The 19,737-nt window shown below is 39.9% G+C and overlaps 1 protein-coding gene across 3 annotated transcripts in view; it reads right to left on the reverse strand.

Annotated features, from left to right (window-relative positions):
- aplp2 (amyloid beta (A4) precursor-like protein 2) overlaps positions 1-19,737 on the reverse strand; it is an 84,222-nt gene that overhangs the window by 34,134 nt on the left and 30,351 nt on the right. For all 3 annotated transcript variants that reach the window (XM_008426468.2, XM_008426467.2, XM_008426466.2), the window contains exons 2-4: positions 9,997-10,170; positions 6,672-6,801; positions 645-757 (exon numbers count right to left, since the gene is read on the reverse strand). In XM_008426468.2, the coding sequence (XP_008424690.1) occupies positions 645-757; positions 6,672-6,801; positions 9,997-10,170 (417 nt within the window). The remainder of the gene's footprint in view (positions 1-644; positions 758-6,671; positions 6,802-9,996; positions 10,171-19,737) is intronic.

Genomic DNA, 19,737 nt, shown 5'->3' on the forward strand with positions numbered 1-19,737 from the left:
TCTCACTACAAATGGGTTCACCTCACTTATATTTGGGTTTCTTTAAGTCTAGGATTCAATTTACAGAATAACTGGTTTTTGTTTAGAAGGCAACACATGGCATTGTATTCTGGAATAAGTGCGCACATTTTAGTCTACATTGTTGTGTTTTGCWTGATTTAACCTTTGTTTGGTTTTGAGTTTCCTTAGGGCTGGCTGCTCCAATCCTTTAGGAGAGCAGAGAGGTGGAGATGGGGTGGAGCAAGCCAGCTGAGACTGCAAATTGGTTCATACCACTACTCATCATCCAGAGGGGGGGAATGGGATTTYTCTATGTTAGTTTCAGTTAGGTTTTTGTGTATTTTCCCCTTAGTGTGTTGTATGTGGCCTGATCAGCCAGTATTTAAGTTTCCCCTTTTGTCTGTGTTAGTTAGGTCTGTTTGTTTGAGTTATTATGCGTTGATGTCTGTTACTTTGACCTCTTTTATGGGCCCAATTTTTTGTCATTTTTTCTATTATTTACCCAAGTGTTGTTTGGGTTAAATAAAAAACAATTATTTTTGACTTAAAACTGGTGCCTGGCTGTTCCTTTACTGCCCGGTCCATCACACCAGGGAATCTGTGACGACGGCGGCGGTAATCCTGCGGAGCGGATCCGTCCTCACCTCCTTGGCCACGGCGTGCCACTGCTGGTGGCTGATGCACAGGTCCATCCGCTCCTTGTGGAAGAACTTGCACTTCTCTGGAACCAGCAGGACGTCGCTCACAAACTCGCCCACTGAAAGAGAAAGATGGCCGTTAGTCGCAGCACCGATCTGTCCAGGAAAAGCCATTCCTCTGAAACACGGCCGGGTTGGAGGCAATAAATCAGCCGACTGGAGTTAAAAAAGGAAGATGAGATGAGGATATTCAATAATTCATAGCTGCCTCGTCCTTTAATTTTCTCTATGGGGGAGTAAAAAGGCGGCCTTTGACATCTGCACCTGTGTGAACCCCTAAACTAAAAAAAGGGATTATCCGATCTGCTTAGCTGCAAAGGAGAAAATCGGTTTCACACTTGTGAACTCTTCCTGCGTCTCAATGATATCATTTGCTTGATGATTTATATTCAGCCATGTTTTATTCATGGAGCAGGAAGTCGGATCCGGAGGAAATAAATGGCTTGAAAGGCATCTTGTGCCTCTATGAATAGTTTCAGGCTGAAATCCGTGCAGATCTAAATGTGGAGTCGGGGGTCCTGATGAAGATTAAACGCCTGACTGGCATTGTGACGGAGGAGAAAATGGCAGAGGGTTGGCGGAGTTGGCTGAGATCCAGCTCATTTAGCGGCTCGCCATAACCTCGGACGGCGGGAACGCCGCTGGAGGTAAGGAGCGGCCGGGAAAAGCAGTGTTTTGGAAAATGAGAGGGTAGGAAAGGAAGAGGAGAGCGCTGGAAATAGCAGAAGACTCAGCAGCTGCTTCTCCTCTCCGTCTGGGAGGTACAGTTACAGAAAACATTTAGACCTGGAGTCGGCCGCACAACGGGTCGCTTCACCACTGAAAGGGAACCCATTATGAAAAAGTCTCATTTTACACATTTTTTTCTCCCAGTTTTGTTTCTACTGCTTCTAAGAAAAGAAGAAAAAAACCACCCAGTTTTATGGAAATTGGTAAATGTGCCTTGGTGTCTGGAAAATGACCAGTTTCAAAACCCTCCCAGTGGTTAAGTCACATTCCACAGGCACTGCACTGTTACCTAGCAACCCCAGTGGAACTTCAGCTGTTACCTAGCAACCCAAGTTTAACTCCAGCACTTTTGGTCAGCTGGTTTTACTGCTGCGCAATGGCTGCTGGAAAGGACAAATGTTTTATTGTCGACTTACCATGCTACATTCTTGTTGGTTGTGCAGGAGGCTCCACTTCTACTTTTCATTTAGTGGGCAGAGAATCCAGAAATTTTATTCAAGTAAGAGTAGAAATACTTCATAATAAAATTACTTAAGTAAGCGTAAAAAGCACAAAGGCTGCTGGAAAAGAAGAGATTTTATTGTTGACTTTCTTTCAAGAAAACCATTTGCTACAATCTTGTTGGTTGGTTGATGTGCAGTTGTATAATTGTGCATCTGTTGGCAGCCATTTTCACATAATCTCTTTGCAAGAATGATTTTATGCAAAAAATGTAATGAACATGTTTGTATAACTAGCAAACCTATTCTAACCGGTTCAAGGGAGCATAACGGGTCATCAACGTTTACACCAGCAATTTAAAATGGCTGCAAACAGATGTGCAATTACACAACAGTACATATGTGAAAAGCAGAAGTAGAGCCTCCTGCACAACCAACAAGAATGCAACAAGTGGTTTCCAGATGATAAGACGACAGCAAAACACTTGTCTTTTCCAGTAGCCATTGTACAGGGTATACAACGGTAAAACCAGCTGACCAAATGTGCTGGAGCTCCGCTTGGGTTGCTAGGTAACGACTCAACAATCTGAAAGTTTTTGAAACAGTTAATTTTCCAGAACCCCAAAAACAGCTTATCGCCAAGAAACGGTTGGATAATTTTGTTTTGCGCTGTTCCAAGAAGCAGAAGAAACTCAAATGGAAGAACCAAGTTGTGCAAAATGTGAATTTCACATCATACTTCCCTTTTAAATAAAACTACATCCTTCCGTCTCCTAGCAACCAGCACATTCTAGCCCTGGTGCAATTTGGAGGTGTGTGCTGTTCCCCTCGGCCCGCTGCTTAAAACCCTTTCTAATGTGGATACGATGTATTTTTCAGCCAGGAGAGCGCAGGTTACTGCAGCTGCTGGTTGAAATCCTTCTGATTAAGGTCAGAACAGCGTCAGGACACGAAGAGCAGCGAAGCCAAGAGCTTTAAAGTAACCCAGTTGGAGCGCCACCAGCCCGCTGCGGTCCGGATTTTAGGTTGCAGACATGACATGACCAACCACACTGCCAGGTTATTTCACTTATAACAAGACATTTTACTCAGTAAAGTTAAACAATCTGCCACTGGAACGAACATTTTCATTAATATTAAGAAATTATTGACTAAAAACGAGCATAATTACTTCTGATAAGTTACTTTTAAGTTAGTTTTGTCTTATTTGAAGTACACCAAGTTATCCGACCTTGAAGTAGATAAAGTCTGTTTAGTTAGCTTAGCCTGAAAACTTCCTAATACGTTTCCTGAGGTTTTCCTTGTTTGACATTTATGTTTGTTTTATGATCTGAAACGTTGAAGTTTGATAAAATAACACAAATCAGAAACAGAGCAAATACTGCAAATCCATGTTTACTGCAACTAAATTTACAGGCTGTGTCAATGTTTAAAAAAAACATCAAAACAACGATTAAAGAGAAACGATTGTTTAAATTTAAATCAAATGAACTGTTTCAAACTTTTTTTAGGTTTTATACCTAAAAACAGAGGCAAAAACAAGAGGCTCCTTTTGGAAGGAAGCAAATAAATCAGCTGGAGGAATAATTCAGCATATTGCCGTTTCCTCCCGTAAAACACAGTAAACAATGACACTCAGTTTCCTCCTCTAATTTTCTGCACAGTGTTTGTTTGCATTGCATCACAGACTGTGCAGAAATTTGATCACGCCACCAGGATCATTTAAAGTAATGGGGGAAAAAACTGGAAGTCAGTGTTTCATAACAGAAATATTTTCTTATAAACTCCAGGTTTCACCTTCCAGCTCAAACACACAACTTCGTTTTTCCTGTTTCAGCATTTTTTATCTTCACCCACCAGTCCCGACTGACGCTGTTATTTCCTTCTCCTCCACCCCGGCTCGTTGTTCTGTGATTGTGATTGATTGTCTGGCGCAGGTTATTATGATTCAGGGTTTAACGCTCGGTGCAGAGAAATTTACAAAGAGACGCAGGAATGCAATAACCTCAGGCGCGGCGCTCCGAAACAAGCCCCAATCTGTTATCGGCGCCGCCGTCACTCCGCCTTTCTGATGGTTTGTAAATGTGGACGCTGCTCTTTATAAAACCCACAAGCTTAGTCAACAAAAGAAGAAGAGAATTATTTAAATGGCTTTTTCCCCCTGATAAGTCTGAACAAAAAGGAGAATAAAAGACAAAAGGCTTCTGTGAGAGAATCAATATCAAACTGGAATAAAACAAAAAGGGAATAAAAAGTAGTGGTGCTATAATGTACTATGTATAAAGGCAGACTGTGCAAATTGTGTTTTAAATTGATATTTTATGTTTCTTTGGACCAGATAGATTTTACCATAAAACTGTGTTTTCTGGAGGAGCATATTTTATACTTTAGTCACATTATCTGGTTGAAATTAGACTTTAAAGGATGATCAATACACAGAAGGTTTTGTTCCAATCAAACTAATAATCTCAGACAAACCAAGTCTCACAAATACAGATTAAAATCATCTGCTAATGGAGAAACAATTAACAGATATTTCTCAATTAGAAACATCTCATTTTCTAACAAAACCACCTGAATTTGTAGAGATTTTGTTTGGGGAGAGAAAACATGGAGGAACTGAAACTGTGCATTAATTTTAAACCGAGCTAATTCTGTGGAGCTTATTTTATTTTTCTAAAACCAATAACCTCATACCAGTTCAGAACAATCATATCATATCATTCAAGGCCATCTTCTGGATTTTGTTTCTTCCTTATTAAACCATAGTTACAGTACAGCGATGATTATTCCATGATATTAAGCTAATAACGTAGCTAATTAGCTCTTGTTTGCTATTGTTAGCGCCTTTCACATCCCCTAAATTTATTCCTATGGATAAATTCTAAAGCGCTAACTTACTTAGCTGTTTTGTAAACATTAAGTTGAGTAACGTTTAACATCTTTGTTGAATTTTTCTAGTAACAAAATGATTAAATTAGCACATTAGCATTAGCTTCCACTAAATATGACTGTAGCGCTTTAATATTAGTGAAACTGATGTTAATCATCAATGCTTTGGGGTTTTATTTCTTCCTTAATAAACTGTAATTAATCTACAGCGATGGATATTCCTTGATATTATGCTAACAACTAAGCTAGTTAGCACTTTCTTGCTAACTTTTAGCACCCTTCATTTCCCCTACATTTATTTTTCCTGATTAATTCTAATGCTCTAATTTACTCGGGTGTTTTGTAAACATTCAAGTGAATAAAGTTTAACATCTTTGTTGAAATTGTTCTAATTAAAATTAAAATTAACGCATTAGCTTCCCCTAAATACCATGTTGGTGAAGCTCTTTAATGTTAGCGGAACTAATGTTTATGATCAATGCCTTAGGGTTTGTGTAGCTAACTTTTTAGCTAGTGGTGGCTTCTTTAGCTAGCTGTGTCAAATTATTAGAGATGATCAAAGCTAAATAAAAAACTCTGGAACCTAAATGGTCTGATAAGTGTCTCTAAATGTGTAGCAGCCAAATCCAAAGTCCTACAAAACTGGATGGGAGGAAACAAAAGCCATGATTTTGCCTTTGATGTTATCACCGCTTTAGATAAAAAGCTTTTTGCCAACGGGTAAAATGCGACTAAGTGAATCTGACTGTTACAGCATATGCTTCCCTCAAGTATGTGACATTTTGAACCTTTCATTTCCTCCTCAGGTCAGACAGTCTGTCGTCTCCTGTTTTTATTATAGTCAGACACGCAGCTGAAGGCTTTGCATTTCAGTATTTTTGTTAGGCTTTTCTATAAGACACAAACAGACTGGGTTTCTCATTAACTGAGAATATTAGATGGTTAAAGATAATCTTTTTCTATGATTGTTTTATAGCTTTCATTGGTAATAATTGCTGTACAGCAGCTTGTTTTCATTAAATCCATATTTCTATGAAGTAGAAAAGGTCATTTTTATTGGTCTGATGTAATACTGTAATTTTAAACTTCATGTTTTCATTACCCACAAGTAGAAAATCATCATAATTAAAAGAAATAAAGGCTTTAAAACATCCATCTGTGTGTAATTAACCTATATAATGTGTTTCACTTAGTGATAAAGTTCATGAAATAAATGTTTTTTTCTGTAATATTCTAATTTTGTGAATGGAGGTGTGTATGTATATATATCCCGCATTTTTCAAGGGGGACATGGCCTCCCTCGGCCCCCCTCTTGGAGACACCACTGCTCAGACAAAGATGTTTCTTTTTATAGCTGGAGGGAGAGTCTTTGTTTTCAGGAATCCATTTCTCATATTCCTTCATCCCTGGGAGGGAGAAGCAGCGTGCTGCGGTCTTTTTTTTCTTTATCCGGCTCTGCATGTGATATTTCATGCAGCAGAATACGGCCATGTTGCCGCTGCAGATTACCGTGATCCTGCTGGGAACAGTGGAGGACGGGAGTCGTTTGTGACAGTGCAGTCAAACGGCGGTACGAGATGCAATAAAGCAAGCCCTCCACCGCTGACCCTGTGTGTCAGCGTGAGTTTATGACCGCTGTCTGAGGGGGCAAATAAGATTGTGCTTTATTGCTCAACAAGCCTCCCCAGCAATAAAATCCTCCCCCCATCAGCCATCCGTTCTGGGAGACATTAACTCCCCATCCAGCGCGGATCGGCTCAGGCTGCAGCTAAAGGCCAGAATTAGTGAACCGAATCCAATATCACTCAATGTCACCTCTGCCCAAGGCTGAAATGACTCATAAGCTCTTCGTTTTCAGCACAGAGCGGAGCAGAGGAGAGGGGCTGAGTTAAAGGAGCGTTTACTAGCTTACCTAAGCACATGTAAGGCACCACGATGTGGGCGTGGCCTTTGCACACCTTCTTCTCCTTTTTGCACCAGTTCTCAATGCGGACAGGTTGGTTGGCTTCCACTACGTTGGTGATTTTGAGATCTGGATACATCTGTTGGAAAAGGAAACCAGAAGCAGATATTAAACACATCTTATGTTCATGGTTGATTGGAGCTTTAAATGTGACTTATTATGCTTCATTGAACAGGTTAGGATAAGTCTATGGTCTATACAAAACATGTTAATTACATTTTTTTTATTTTTTCAAAATTGTTCTTAGTTAACGAGATTTTAGTTTGGTCAGTTCTGCCTATTTGGACATTGTAAGCTAGTAATTAAACAACCATACATCTTTGAAAAGCAGTAGTAGAGCCTCCTGCACAACCAACAAGAATGCAGCAAGTGATTTCTGGATGGGAAGCCAAAAATAAAAAATATTTTACAGCAGTAAAACAAGCTGACCAAACATTCTGGAGCTCAGCTCGGGTTGCTAGGCGACGGGCGGAACTCCGCTGGTGTTGCTAGGTAAGAAGCTGGAGTTGCTATGTCAGTGCCTGCTGCTTTGTGATGATACATCCGGAAGGTTTTTGAAACAGAATATATTAACTTATTGCCAAAAAAGCGGCTGGGTGTGTGTAGAAACAGTAAAGACACAAATGGAAGAACAAAAATATGGAAAAACGTGCCATTTGTGGCCCTTTTGACAATTTTTTTGTGGCCCTCAAATGCAGTTCAAGCACGATAAACTTTCCAGTATAGGTGATTAATGCAGATGGAGGCTTTTTATTTCTAATCAGGGAAACATGATCACCAATGTAATTTTCCTATAGTAAAAAATATTAAGTACATAACCAAGATTTTATGATAAGTAGAATATCCAGAGACTTTTTCTGAATTAATTTAATGTATTAAACTTGGCTAAATATATTGAGCATTTTGGAAGAAAAAGACCCAAATTCCGTCTTCAGAAGTGAGATTTTTTTTTAATAAAGCCCAAAAAAGATTTGAAAGTTAGATGCCTTTCTTTTAATACAGCAAACGTGAAAAATCTGTTCAATGATTTGGATCCAACATCAGTTTCCTACAAAATCTAACGACTTTATTTGTCTAATTTTATATATTTTTTATCCTTCTAGTTTCTTCAAAAAAGTTTGGACATAATTCATCCCCTTTAATAGATCCTTTTATCTGGGCTTTATACCCACCAGCTTGGCTCCTGCTCAACTGTTAAAGAGCGCACAGGTTTGCACTTTCCTTAAATGCCATGAAAATGTCATCTATAAAATGCAACTGAAGCATCTGAGGACGTCGTTTCCTCCCTAAAAACCTCCCAGCAGGATTACAATGCGCTGCTAACAGACACAGGCCAAGACAAGAATGAGGAAATCCGTGTTGTGGAGAAACACCTCCTTAATTTCAGGCAAAGCCCAGGAAATGACAGGTAGAGGCTCCGGTAATTGAAATGCCACCCACTACAATAACATCCGTCCTCCAGGAAGAGCTTAATGGCGTCTCTGAGGACAAATCACCATGAAATGAAAAGGAACGTATTCAATCTTTCCAGCTAATCCAGATCCTCACCTGAACCAAAATACCTTCAACCAATTGGAAATAGATGTAAAATTTATTTCCATTTAGTTTATTCTGGACTTTAAAGGAATTTTTAATGTAACTTTCATCTGTGACAACTAAAGAGAAGCTTCATGCACATAGCTGTTATGTGCTTTTTTTTTTCTTTCAACACATCCAGACTTTAAGTTTGACTTTGTTTTGTTTCAAACTATCACTTGCATATGAAAGTAAACTTAAAATTTGGAAATCCAGACCCAAGACTTTTGGGGAAAAGTGGAGCGACTCAGAATAAAAACCTACATGACCTGCGGTGGGAATGCTTCGGCTAATACCGGAGACAATTTTTCGTGTCGCGATTAAACTAACTTTGAAAACATTTAGCGCACTTAGCTTCCCCTAAACGCATTTTTCTGAATAAGTTCTGAAAATTCTAACTCACTTGGTCGTTTTGTAAAGTTTCAGTTGAATAAATAAAACATCTGTGTTGAAGTTTTGGTCATCGACTGTTAAGAATTATTCAAGTAGTTAATAATTATTACGCTCTTATTTTGAAGTGGGTGAAGCCAGCAGTTCGGTTTCCTCTCGTCATGTTTTCTCTATTTTTCCTCATTAACTTCATTTCAGACATTAGAACATTCTAAATTAAATTTGTTAATAAGTGTTTTTCAAGGGGAGACATTTGTACTGAAGTTTGTGCTTTAGCATTAGCTTCTGCTAAGTACCATGTTAGCATAGCACTTTACCATCAGTGGAACTAATGTTTATGATTAATGTGGTAGGATTAGCACTACTGACTTTCTAGTAAGAGGTCTAAAACTTGTAGATTTGTATTGTCAAGAGGAAGACGAAGGGTATTGATGAAGGAAAGCCCAAGGCTGCTGTTAAGGCAAACTGGCACCTAAGTAGAGCCTCAGGCTGTTCACCTCCAGGCTGTACGGTATTGAGACAGTCATGCAAAATGAGACCTAACCGAGCACCGAATGCAGCACAAAACCCTAAAAAAAAAATTATTAATGGAATATTTCCAGGATACCACCCTGTGAGAAATAAATCTATAACCCCATTTAAATTTTTTAATTGAATTCACTGAATAAATATGAATAGTTAATTTAACAAGTATAAACTTATATCTGCCCGCTATCCACATAAAGAGAAAATTAGCTTATTCAACTCAGAAGACTATCACAGATATATTTCAAATACACAACAAAACATCATCTTATTCAGTGCCATTTTGCTTCATCATAATGATTTATTTTAAATGCTGAAAGAGATTTGGGTTGTTTTTTCTCAGTCAAAATTGTTCCATAAATAGACATCTTGAATTGAAATGTATCATAGTCGTTCCAAATCTAAATATTTAAAAATCTGTTAGTTTTAAGTAATATTTGCTTTCTCTTTTCACAAATCTGTTTTGAATACTGTCATTTCATTAGGTTTCAATAAGTTAAAATGTATAAATATTGGGTTTGTGTCATCTCTGTATCCACAAAAGCAAAATCAGATATAGTTTTAGAGGAATTATTGAAATAATTTAACTTTTTAATTATATTGTAATATATTTAGATGCACAAGTAACTTTAATGACCAAACCCAAATAAATCCTCCTTCACGTCCTGATAAAATCATATCATAATTTAAGTTAACGATGGTAATCTGCTTTGTCACTTCCTTTATTTAGGTGTCTGATTTCAACACAAGTCTGACATGAGGCGTCTGTGTCGCCGTGACTCACCTCCTGACAGTACTGCAGCACGCCCTCTTTGGTTCCTACGCAGCTTTTGGTTCCTGACGGGTCGGGCTCCCAGCGGCCGGTCTGAATGTTGACGTGCATGTTGAGTTTCCCGCAGAACATGGCCACCTGTGGCTCCACCGCAGCGAGACCTGTTCCCGCGTTGGCAGCAAGAGCCTGCAGAGAGAGGAAGAAAGTGTCATTATAAACCAAATAAAAGCTTCGAATGCTGTTATTGTCAATTAATAGTTTATTATACAAAAATAGTTCCAATCAATTAACTAGTGACATCCGTTTTAGACCGGCTTTTAATGTTGTAGTTTGGCCGCCATCCAGCAGAGGGCAACGCTGGTCACCCTTAAGCGGAGCCGTTGAGGCTGAATCGAAGATGGCGGCGGGGTGATAGCATAACAAATAGCAACAGTCCAAACAGAGTCCGGTTTGGGATGGAAAATGCACTTGAAGCGGTTCTGAAATATAAACACTCGACAAACTTCTTAAGTTATCACCTTTAACAGTGTTCATGCAACCGAGCCGAATAACGAAATGGCGTCAAACTTCTCAACCAAAAATTAATGACGCGCTACAAAGGCGAGGATGTCGCGACAGAAAGGCAGAGCCAAAACAGAAATAAATTGTAACATAACGCATCTTATGTGTTAATGCGCTTCGTGGAGGGAAGTTTTAACATTTCTTCAAGAGCAACCACAGACTACTCATTTAAAAACATCTCTGTTCACTGGGGATTCACCGTTTCATATATTTTATTATTTAATAACATATTTTATTGTTGTATTCAACCACCAGAGATGCTTCAGTTTTGCTATATTTGATAGGTTTAATAATATGACTAAGGCACAATTTTCTGTTTATTCAGGTAATTAGTACTAGCTGACACAAAAATAATCCATTTTTTATTTGGCATATTATGAGAAATTTACCCCTTGATATAATAAAAAGACAGTTGGTCCTTTTCATACAAGAGTAAACTGTTTTTTATGTTGGTGGATAGATAAGATCAACTTTAGATTAACTCGTTAATTGATAACTTGCATCCCTTACGCAGTCAGATTTGAGTAATTATCTGCTTTCTGTCCAAAAGCAGCACCTTTTGTGCCGAGAAGTCAGGCCTGATGAAGCAGATTCAGCTCATCGGTTGCAGTAGATATTATGGAGCAGCTCAATGCTGCAGTGCTGAGAGAGCAGAGCGGCTCAGACAGGACACAAATGGAAAGAAACACGAACATCTTGCCAAGTTGACATGAAAGTCTGCTTGGATAGTGTGTTCAAAACTCTAGATCTCATTTCTGCTCGGTTTCAGCTCACAGAGCTGGAAACATAGCAGCAGTTTGTACTGTTTCATAAAACAGGACATTCATATTTGGGGCAGAGCTCTGCTGGTTCGCCTCTCCTGGGACCAAAGTCTCCCCACGAAGGACGCATCCGTTATCCTTAAAGGTAAATAACGAGGCTGAGAGATTCTACCATGCTATCTAAACAAAAATAACACATTTTATGCATAAAATAAAGGGGGAAAAAAGGAATTTAAGAGCTAAAAAATTGATGCTCAATTCCTTTTTCTTTTTTTTATGTAACATTGAGATCGGGCTCAAACGTCAGTGTGAACTGTTCAACCCCAAAGCAAGCGCAGAAGAATGTTGATCTCACAACAGCACAATGTTTAGCACAATCAAATAACTATGTTACCTTAAGTTGTAGAAGTGCTGTAAATAACTTTTAAGCAATTCACTTCGCAATTAAAATAAAAATTGAAATTAGGAGTCTGTCTCTTTAAGAATCTCCTGCTCTTTCCGACACTCCACCTTCAGCACAATGTTTCTCATTATGCCGTTTACAAACTGGTTGTGAAAAAAATTCAAACGTGATGAAGAAAGACAAAATGATAAATCGCATAAATTCTTAAAACAAATAAACAGCAATATTTAAATAGACGGCACAGTGTCTTTTAGACCAAATATTTTAAAATTTCCAGGCACATAGTGCCATTTTATACCACAATCAAGTAACCATGTAACCTTCAGTCGCTGTAAAATGAAGCAAATAAGTTAAATATAACTTAAAAGAAATTTAACTTTGCAATGTAATGCCCTGAAATGTATTGCGCCTGTCTCTTTAAGAAGCTCCTGCTTTTTCCGACACTCCGCCTTCACAACAATGCTTCTCATTATGCCATTTACAACCATCTGTAGGAGCATTTAAATCTCCTTAGAAGACATTTTTAATAGTCAAAATTCAAACAGAAAAAAAGATAAATTATGCAGTTAAAAATAAACATCAATTTTCAAAAAGAAAGAGCATTCAATGCCTTTTAGACCAACATAAAGATTATATAATGCATGTTTTTAAATATAAATCTAATATGTTTTAGTACTCCATAGTCTGAGCCACTGAGATCATATTAATTTTGAACAAATGCAACCCGAGTATGGAGCCTTGTGGAACCCCACATGTGACGTTTAATTTATTTCTCTCAAATCACCCAGAAAAGTCTCGGTTTACCAAATAATACGTGACTCTGACAACCCTCAGCTGTTTGCTCCATCCTGACCGACTCACCATCTTAACCTTTGTACAGGGGAGGAAATCTATTACTCCCCTGCCATTGTTTACTGAACTCTGCATGAGGGAGGAATCAGGATGAGTATCAAGGTTTCTGGCTCTTCGATCCTCTTTAAGGAGAAAAGACATTTCTAATCAGCTTTTAGAAGACTGATGTGCTGGCATCAGCTTCTATCTGGCACAATAAGTCACGGCGGCCAAACACTCGACCTTCTGCTGAGTCTCTAATTAACTTTTAAAGGGAAGCGGCTCTGAATCCCAAGACAACAGGAAGTGGTTTGGAAGACATTTGATCTCGATGCTATCAGATCATCAAAACAAATTTCAAACCCTTAGAGAGACATCGCAGGAGTGATCAAGGACAAACAGTTTTCTGCTTTTCCAGGTTTGGTAAACGTTGGACAAAATTCTCTGCCTGATTCAGCGTCGCTGACAAAAGGAGAGCGGACAAAACAAGTGCTGCGTAATCAGCAGTTGGCTGCTGTGTGTGATGAGCTGCAGCCACAAATACAAGCTGCAGAAGCGTGTAGCTCTCAGAAAAAACCCACAATCAAGAGCTGAATTCAGTCCAAAAGGCACAACAATCCCCTCCTCTGTCCTCGCTCTGCCCATCTCTGCCCCTCGTGGAATTCAACGTTGCGTAAGAGCAAACAGCGATTATATTTCCGTTATAGGAAAATGGACCTCGGGAAGATAAACAGCAATTAAAAGAGGTCCAATTAAGCAGCAAACAAACAGCCCTGTTTGCTCTGCTTCCTGTGTTTTCTTTCACAGGGCGGTTTGAGAGGCGGTGCCTCGAGGAGGAGGACGACGACGAAGCGTGAAAACTCAAGAGCTGGGCTCGAAGAATTTTAACTCCTCTTGTGGAAAAAGGGGAGGACTGACTTTAATCTGGAGTCATGTGCCTCCCCTGCAGTTGGAAACGAGGCCTTTTGAACTACAGTGTAGCAGTGATGCTATTTCTGAAGCATATTTTCATCAAATCCAGCAAGGCTCATCAAACAGGGCCTGAGAGAAAGTGATACAGTTTAGCTTATGACGTCATTAACCCCAAAGTATAGGTGCAAATATGTCCACGTACCAGGACACAACGCAGAGAGAGTTTTCCACCCTTTCAAACAATGAAATCAAATGAATAAGGACAATAAATCAACAATATACATCGTGATAAAACAGGTGATCAATATCGACAGGTAATACATCTGAAAAGTGTTCAATCGTTTGTAGGAAGAGGAAAGACTTTATCTACTCAACCTCTCAAGGCTAGCTAAGAAATGTTAGTGGAGTCAACTAGCCCGCTCTCTTTGGTTGCCTAGCAACTTATCCATTCTCTGGTTGCCTAGCAACTCATCCATTCTCTGGTTACCTAGCAACAACATGCTGAGTAACTTGTGCAGCAGCAGTTTAAGATTTCCCCACTGGGCCTCATAACTGATTAAAAATAAAAAAAAAACAGCAGCATAGAGAGAAAACTGTGGATAAATTATGGAAGGTCCCGTCACCAGTTTGGCAGCATTTCATATATTTCAAACAAAAAAACTAATCAATAATTATCTACTGCTGATATCGTGACGAGTTTTTCAGTCATATCATCTCTACTAAAAATGTGAAGCCTCATTCAGCAGCCACTGGTGAGCAGAAAGCCAGTAAAGACTGACATTTGAGCTGCAGCGAATAATTAACATAGTAAGCGTTTCTTCTATTTATTATTCTGATGATTAATTGATTAATCAGATTTTTAAAAATTGATTAACCACTTGAGCCTTTCTAGAAATACATTAAAAATAATGTAATTCCTTTTTAAACAAGAACATGGACATTTTATTGCCTAAAATGAACAAGTAGCTACAAATTACCTCTTTTTTTTATTTTGCAAAATTGAGGAAGCCAATTAGAATTTAGTTTTTTTTATAATTCGGTACTTTATGGAAGCTCGGCTAATGAGATAACCAGGGACATTAAGAAACCTCCACATGAAAACCTTCAACATCTGCACCAGCTGCTTTCCAGAAACACCAACCAAGCACCCGGTTTCAGCCCACACATGGCGAAGCTGTCTGCTCTGAATAACTTTAATTATCCCTCCAGACCTACAAAAACCTCTTTACTGTCTTGATTCAGTCAAGTTGACCCTTTTCTCAGAGGTCCATCAGGACTAATGAGGCCGTATTGGACCTCATTACCTCTCCGGTAAGTAAAAGCAGCAGGCGGTCTTTCTGACAGACCTCGACAGTCTGACTGAGCAGCAACACAACAAAACCTTCGTATCCTTATAAACTTCACTGCCTGAAGGAGCTACGGAATATTAATGTTTTATTCAGAGATCATGGCAGGAGAGTTTCATGGATGGATCTGAGCTGGATCTGCAGGGCGAGCATCCACTCTGCTGCTGTGAGGAGGGGAGAAGGGGTCAAAGGGCAAAGCTGTCAGTTTCCTGCTTCATCCAAGTTCCAGTTCTGTAGTTTGACATATAGATCAGAACCAAATGAACAAGATGATGGATGGATGGATGGATGGATGGATGGATGGATGGATGGATGGATGGATGGATGGATGGATGGATGGATGGATGGATGGATGGATGGATGGATNGATGGATGGATGGATGGATGGATGGATGGATGGATGGATGGATGGATGGATGGATGGATGGATGGATGGATGGATGGATGGATGGATGGATGGATTAATGATTGATTAAAGGGATGGATGATGAGAGGGATGGATAGTTTAACTAGTAATGAGAATGTTGGGCATCTCTCTTTGTCCATCTTTCTCTCTCTCTCCATCTTTCTCTCTTTTCATCGTCTTCCTCCATTATAACTTGCTAAAACTGATCTTAAAATGGATCTGAGGCGTTTAGCTCTAATTTGACACCAACACTGGTTTTTAAGGGTGAGCAGTGCTAAGATTCATTTAGCTAATCAAGTGGCTGATTGCATTGTTAACACTAATTAAAGCAAACCACCTCAGTGCACAGGTTAGCACCGACTGATTCACATAGTGGATGTGGATCAATCAGACTAAATATCTAAATATCTACCTGACCTCCTCACAGAGTGAATGAGGTCAGATTTTACTCTGACACACACACAGTGTGGAAAATCTGGTGCCACACCTAGCGAGCGATTGAGCCGTCTCATCTCTGGTTTCTGACTCACTGAGATGTAATATCATGTGTAAGTGTGAACACCTGCTGCTGTGTGAAGGCTGATCCACGCTGCAAGAGACAAAAACGAGGGAGGAGAGGGAGAGGCGGCTCGATGGAGCCGAACGGCAGCAAGATGAGCCGCTGCGAGCACCATCCTCATCCGAATCCAGACTTTAATGCAACAAGCGCTGCGGGGGCTGAGGATCATTCAGCCTGTTTTCACCCATCAACACACACCAGTAGGCTGCTGCATTCCCAGTCTGCCTCCAGCAGGAAAACTTGCTTTACTGGGCTGCTCTGTGTGGCCTCAGCAAAACTTGGAACAAGCCGAGACACAGATGAGCTGCTTGTAAAAGAACTTGGAGCTTTTTTGATGCAAACAGACCCTCCTTCCTGTGACCACAGCGGTTAAATGCAGCTCTGCAGACTCCACATGGGAACACCGGACCTCTTTGGTTGATAAATTAACTTTTCTCATGGTGTCACAACAGGACTTTATAAAAACAGAAAAAAAACAAAAACAACAAAACAAACCAGTTCAGTCCAGTTTAATCAAACTCTGGTTAGTTTGTGAAGGAAGTCCGGTTCGTTTGAACTCTGACTCAAATCAAAAAAGTTAACCATTTAGTCGTTTTATCCTGATTTGTTGCCATTTGTTTCTGGGCTGCACAGTGGCGCAGTTGGTAGAGCTGTTGCCTTGCAGCAAGAAGGTTCTGGGTTCGATTCCCGGCCCCGGTCTTTCTGCATGGAGTTTGCATGTTCTCCCTGTGCATGGTGGGTTTTCTCCGGGCACTCCGGTTTCCTCCCACAGTCCAAAAACATGACTGTCAGGTTAATTGGTCTCTCTAAATTGCCCCTAGGTGTGAGTGTGTGTGCATGGTTGTGTGTCCTGTGTGTCTCTGTGTTGCCCTGCGACAGACTGGCAACCTGTCCAGGTGACCCCGCCTCTCGCCCGATACACTAGCTGGAGATCGGCACCAGCAGCCCTCCCGACCCACTAAGGGACAAGGGTGTAAGAAAATGGATGGATGGATGGAGGTTGCTGGATAAACAGCGACAAACTGAACAAACCAAAGTTATCCATCCATCCATTTTCTTGCACCCTTGTCCCTCAGTGGGGTTGGGAGGGTTGCTGGTGCCGATCTCCAGCTAGTGTACCGGGCGAGAGGCGGGGTCACCTGGACAGGTTGCCAGTCTGTCGCAGGGCAACACAGAGACACACAACCATGCGCACACACACATTTAGGGACAATTTAGACAGACCAATTAATCTAACAGTCATGTTTTTGGACTGTGGGAGGAAACCAGAATATCCAGAGAAAACCCACGCATGCACAGGGAGAACATGCAAACTCCATACAGAAAGACCGGGGCCGGGAATCGAACCCAGAACCTTCCTGCTGCAAGGCAACAGCTCTACCAACTGTGCCACTGTGCAGCCCTCCAAAGTTATCCTAGTTGGTAAAATGAGACTTTTCTGAGTGATTTGAGAATAATGAACATAAGCATTACGTATCACATGTGTGGTTCTACAAGGTTCCATACTCGGGCCACTTGTTCAAAATCAATATGCTCCCGGTGGCTCTGACTTCGGAGAACTAAAACATCTTTTATGGTCTGACAACACATTAGATTTACATTTAAAAGCATAAATAAAGAGGAACAATCTTAGCACACAGCTTCAGTTATTACAGCGGGAAATTAGTGATCAGGCCAGAAATCTGGGTTCTGGATTCACATCTGAACATTCAGAGCCACATAAAGACAGTTACAAAGTCGGCCTTCTGACACCTGAAGAACATTTCCAGGATTAGAGGACAAATGTCTCAGCAAGATCTAGAGAAACTCATCCATAAGTTCATCTTTAGTCGCATTGATTACTGCAACAATACGTCTTCACAGATCTGACTAAAAACCCAATCCTCCCGCTACAGCTGATCCAGACCTCTGCTGAATTAGGTCAGTGAATATTTATGTAATCACTTATGTTCCATATTTTCTGTGTAATTGTCATTTTTCTCTAGAAATTATTTTTTATTTTGACATTAACTGTGTTTTTCCTAATTTATTCTGTAAAAAAAGCCCAGTTTTATTCATCATTACCAATTTGTAAAAGCAAATCAAGTGGGTGAATGAATACTTTTATAGGTATCGCATTTTAGTAAGAAGAAAAAGGCAAAAATGTCAGAATCTAGATAAATGCAAAAAACATTTGCAGTTGCAGCAAAATGTGGTTTCACAAGATATTGCCTCACTTTTCAAATAATCACATCTAATCCCCAACACAAAACATTTAAATTTATGGTTTTAGCGAGATGAAATGTTGTTCAAGTTAAATCCACTGATTTTGATGAGGCTTCTGGAAGGACCGGGGTCAGTTACCACAAGTCATCCGGGCAATAATAATCCAAAAAACGCTAATCCAATTAGTGTGTTAGTCTGTGTATGTTGACCGGAGCGACCCGCGGTGTGATTTCAGGACACACAGGGTTTTATTCTAACAAAATTATAGATGTGAAGTTTGTCAAAACTTGTTTATTTATTCCTTGAATTCATTTTGTTTAGTTAACAAGTTGTTTCTCCAGACATTTATTTATTCGTGTTTTAAATTCTGTTAAGCTGCTGCGCAGGGCAGTTGGTGGTTACCATAGCAACCAGTAACTGACAGCTCCTCCCACTTTTTCTGTTGCCGTCGGTAACTGTGGTATATTGGGGTCAGCTCTGTTTTCTTTACTAGTATTATATTTTAACATACATTTTAGACAGATTTAATTACCGTGTTTCATGAGTGATTCTGCTATGTATTGTTTACGTTTTTAACCGTTACAATTATTAATGTTGCCCACTGTAGCTATGATTAATTTGACAACTGCTAACTGTTGCTCATTCAGAGCTGTTGCCTTGTAGTTTTAGGGTTATTTATTGTATTTTCTTTCACATAGTGGCAGAAGCTGCATGATTGATGTTAGCCACCTGTTTTGATTTCCTGTTTTGTTAGAATAAATACAATGAGCCTGACTGCCGTGAAGTCAACCTACAGGACTTGCGACGAACATAGAAGGGTTGCACATAATCAGGAGAAGGATTGAACATCTAAGACCCATAATGTGCAGAATAGCTGAGGTTGAGCCTAACCAATGGTCCGTCAGCTGAAATTTTCCGCCAATACCAACATCTGGCCTTACATGTCTGACATGTTTTTGTGTAAAAACACTTCCTCTGCCTCCAGCTCTGGTGTCAACTGGGCTACAAACCCCCGCAGGTCTCAATCAGCCGTGGCAACCGGTCTAAATTTGGCAAGAGGTCCTTAAAAACGAGGCGCCGCTCAGGATCGGTGGGTTTCCCAATGTGCTAACGGTGCATGTGACTGCAAAGAAATGCCTGGCACCAATAATCCAGCTAATCCTTCCCCGTGGTGCACCCAACGCTTAAATAAGACGTAGCTGTGAGAAAAAAAACAGAGAAATGCAGGGAGAGGGAGGAAGAATCCGTCCTGATCCCTCGTTGCTTTCCACATTAAAGACAGGAATTACTGTAATTAAAGAGATGATAATATTTCTGCATTAGCTGCTGTAATGTACCATGTATTTTGTGGTTGTTGCATCAGTCGCCCAATTCCCATCCAGACTTTCTTGTTGGATTTTTTTAAGCAGGCTGAATTTGCAAAACAAAGCTGCTCCAAATCTGACTGAAAATGAGCAGAAAAAAACCGAGCCTGATGCTGGAGTAACAAAACGGCATAAAATCACTCAACAATGCAAACATCACTGAAAGGTATTTAAACTTCCTGTCCATTTAAACAAAAAAAAAAAAAACATTTTAATTTGATGAACTGAAGTGGTTCATGTCTGCTCCCAGAACAAGGAAATGGACTTTTATTATTTGTCCTATTGATTGCAGATACCGCTATGGCTTAAATGCATTTTGACAACGTATTGTAGCATTTTGCTCATTCTGTACAATTTGCAGGCCAGACAAAAATCCATACAACACAGATAAACTGGCTTCCCTTT

This window comes from Poecilia reticulata, linkage group LG13 (assembly GCF_000633615.1).
Source record: "Poecilia reticulata strain Guanapo linkage group LG13, Guppy_female_1.0+MT, whole genome shotgun sequence".
Taxonomy (NCBI): Eukaryota; Metazoa; Chordata; class Actinopteri; order Cyprinodontiformes; family Poeciliidae; genus Poecilia; species Poecilia reticulata.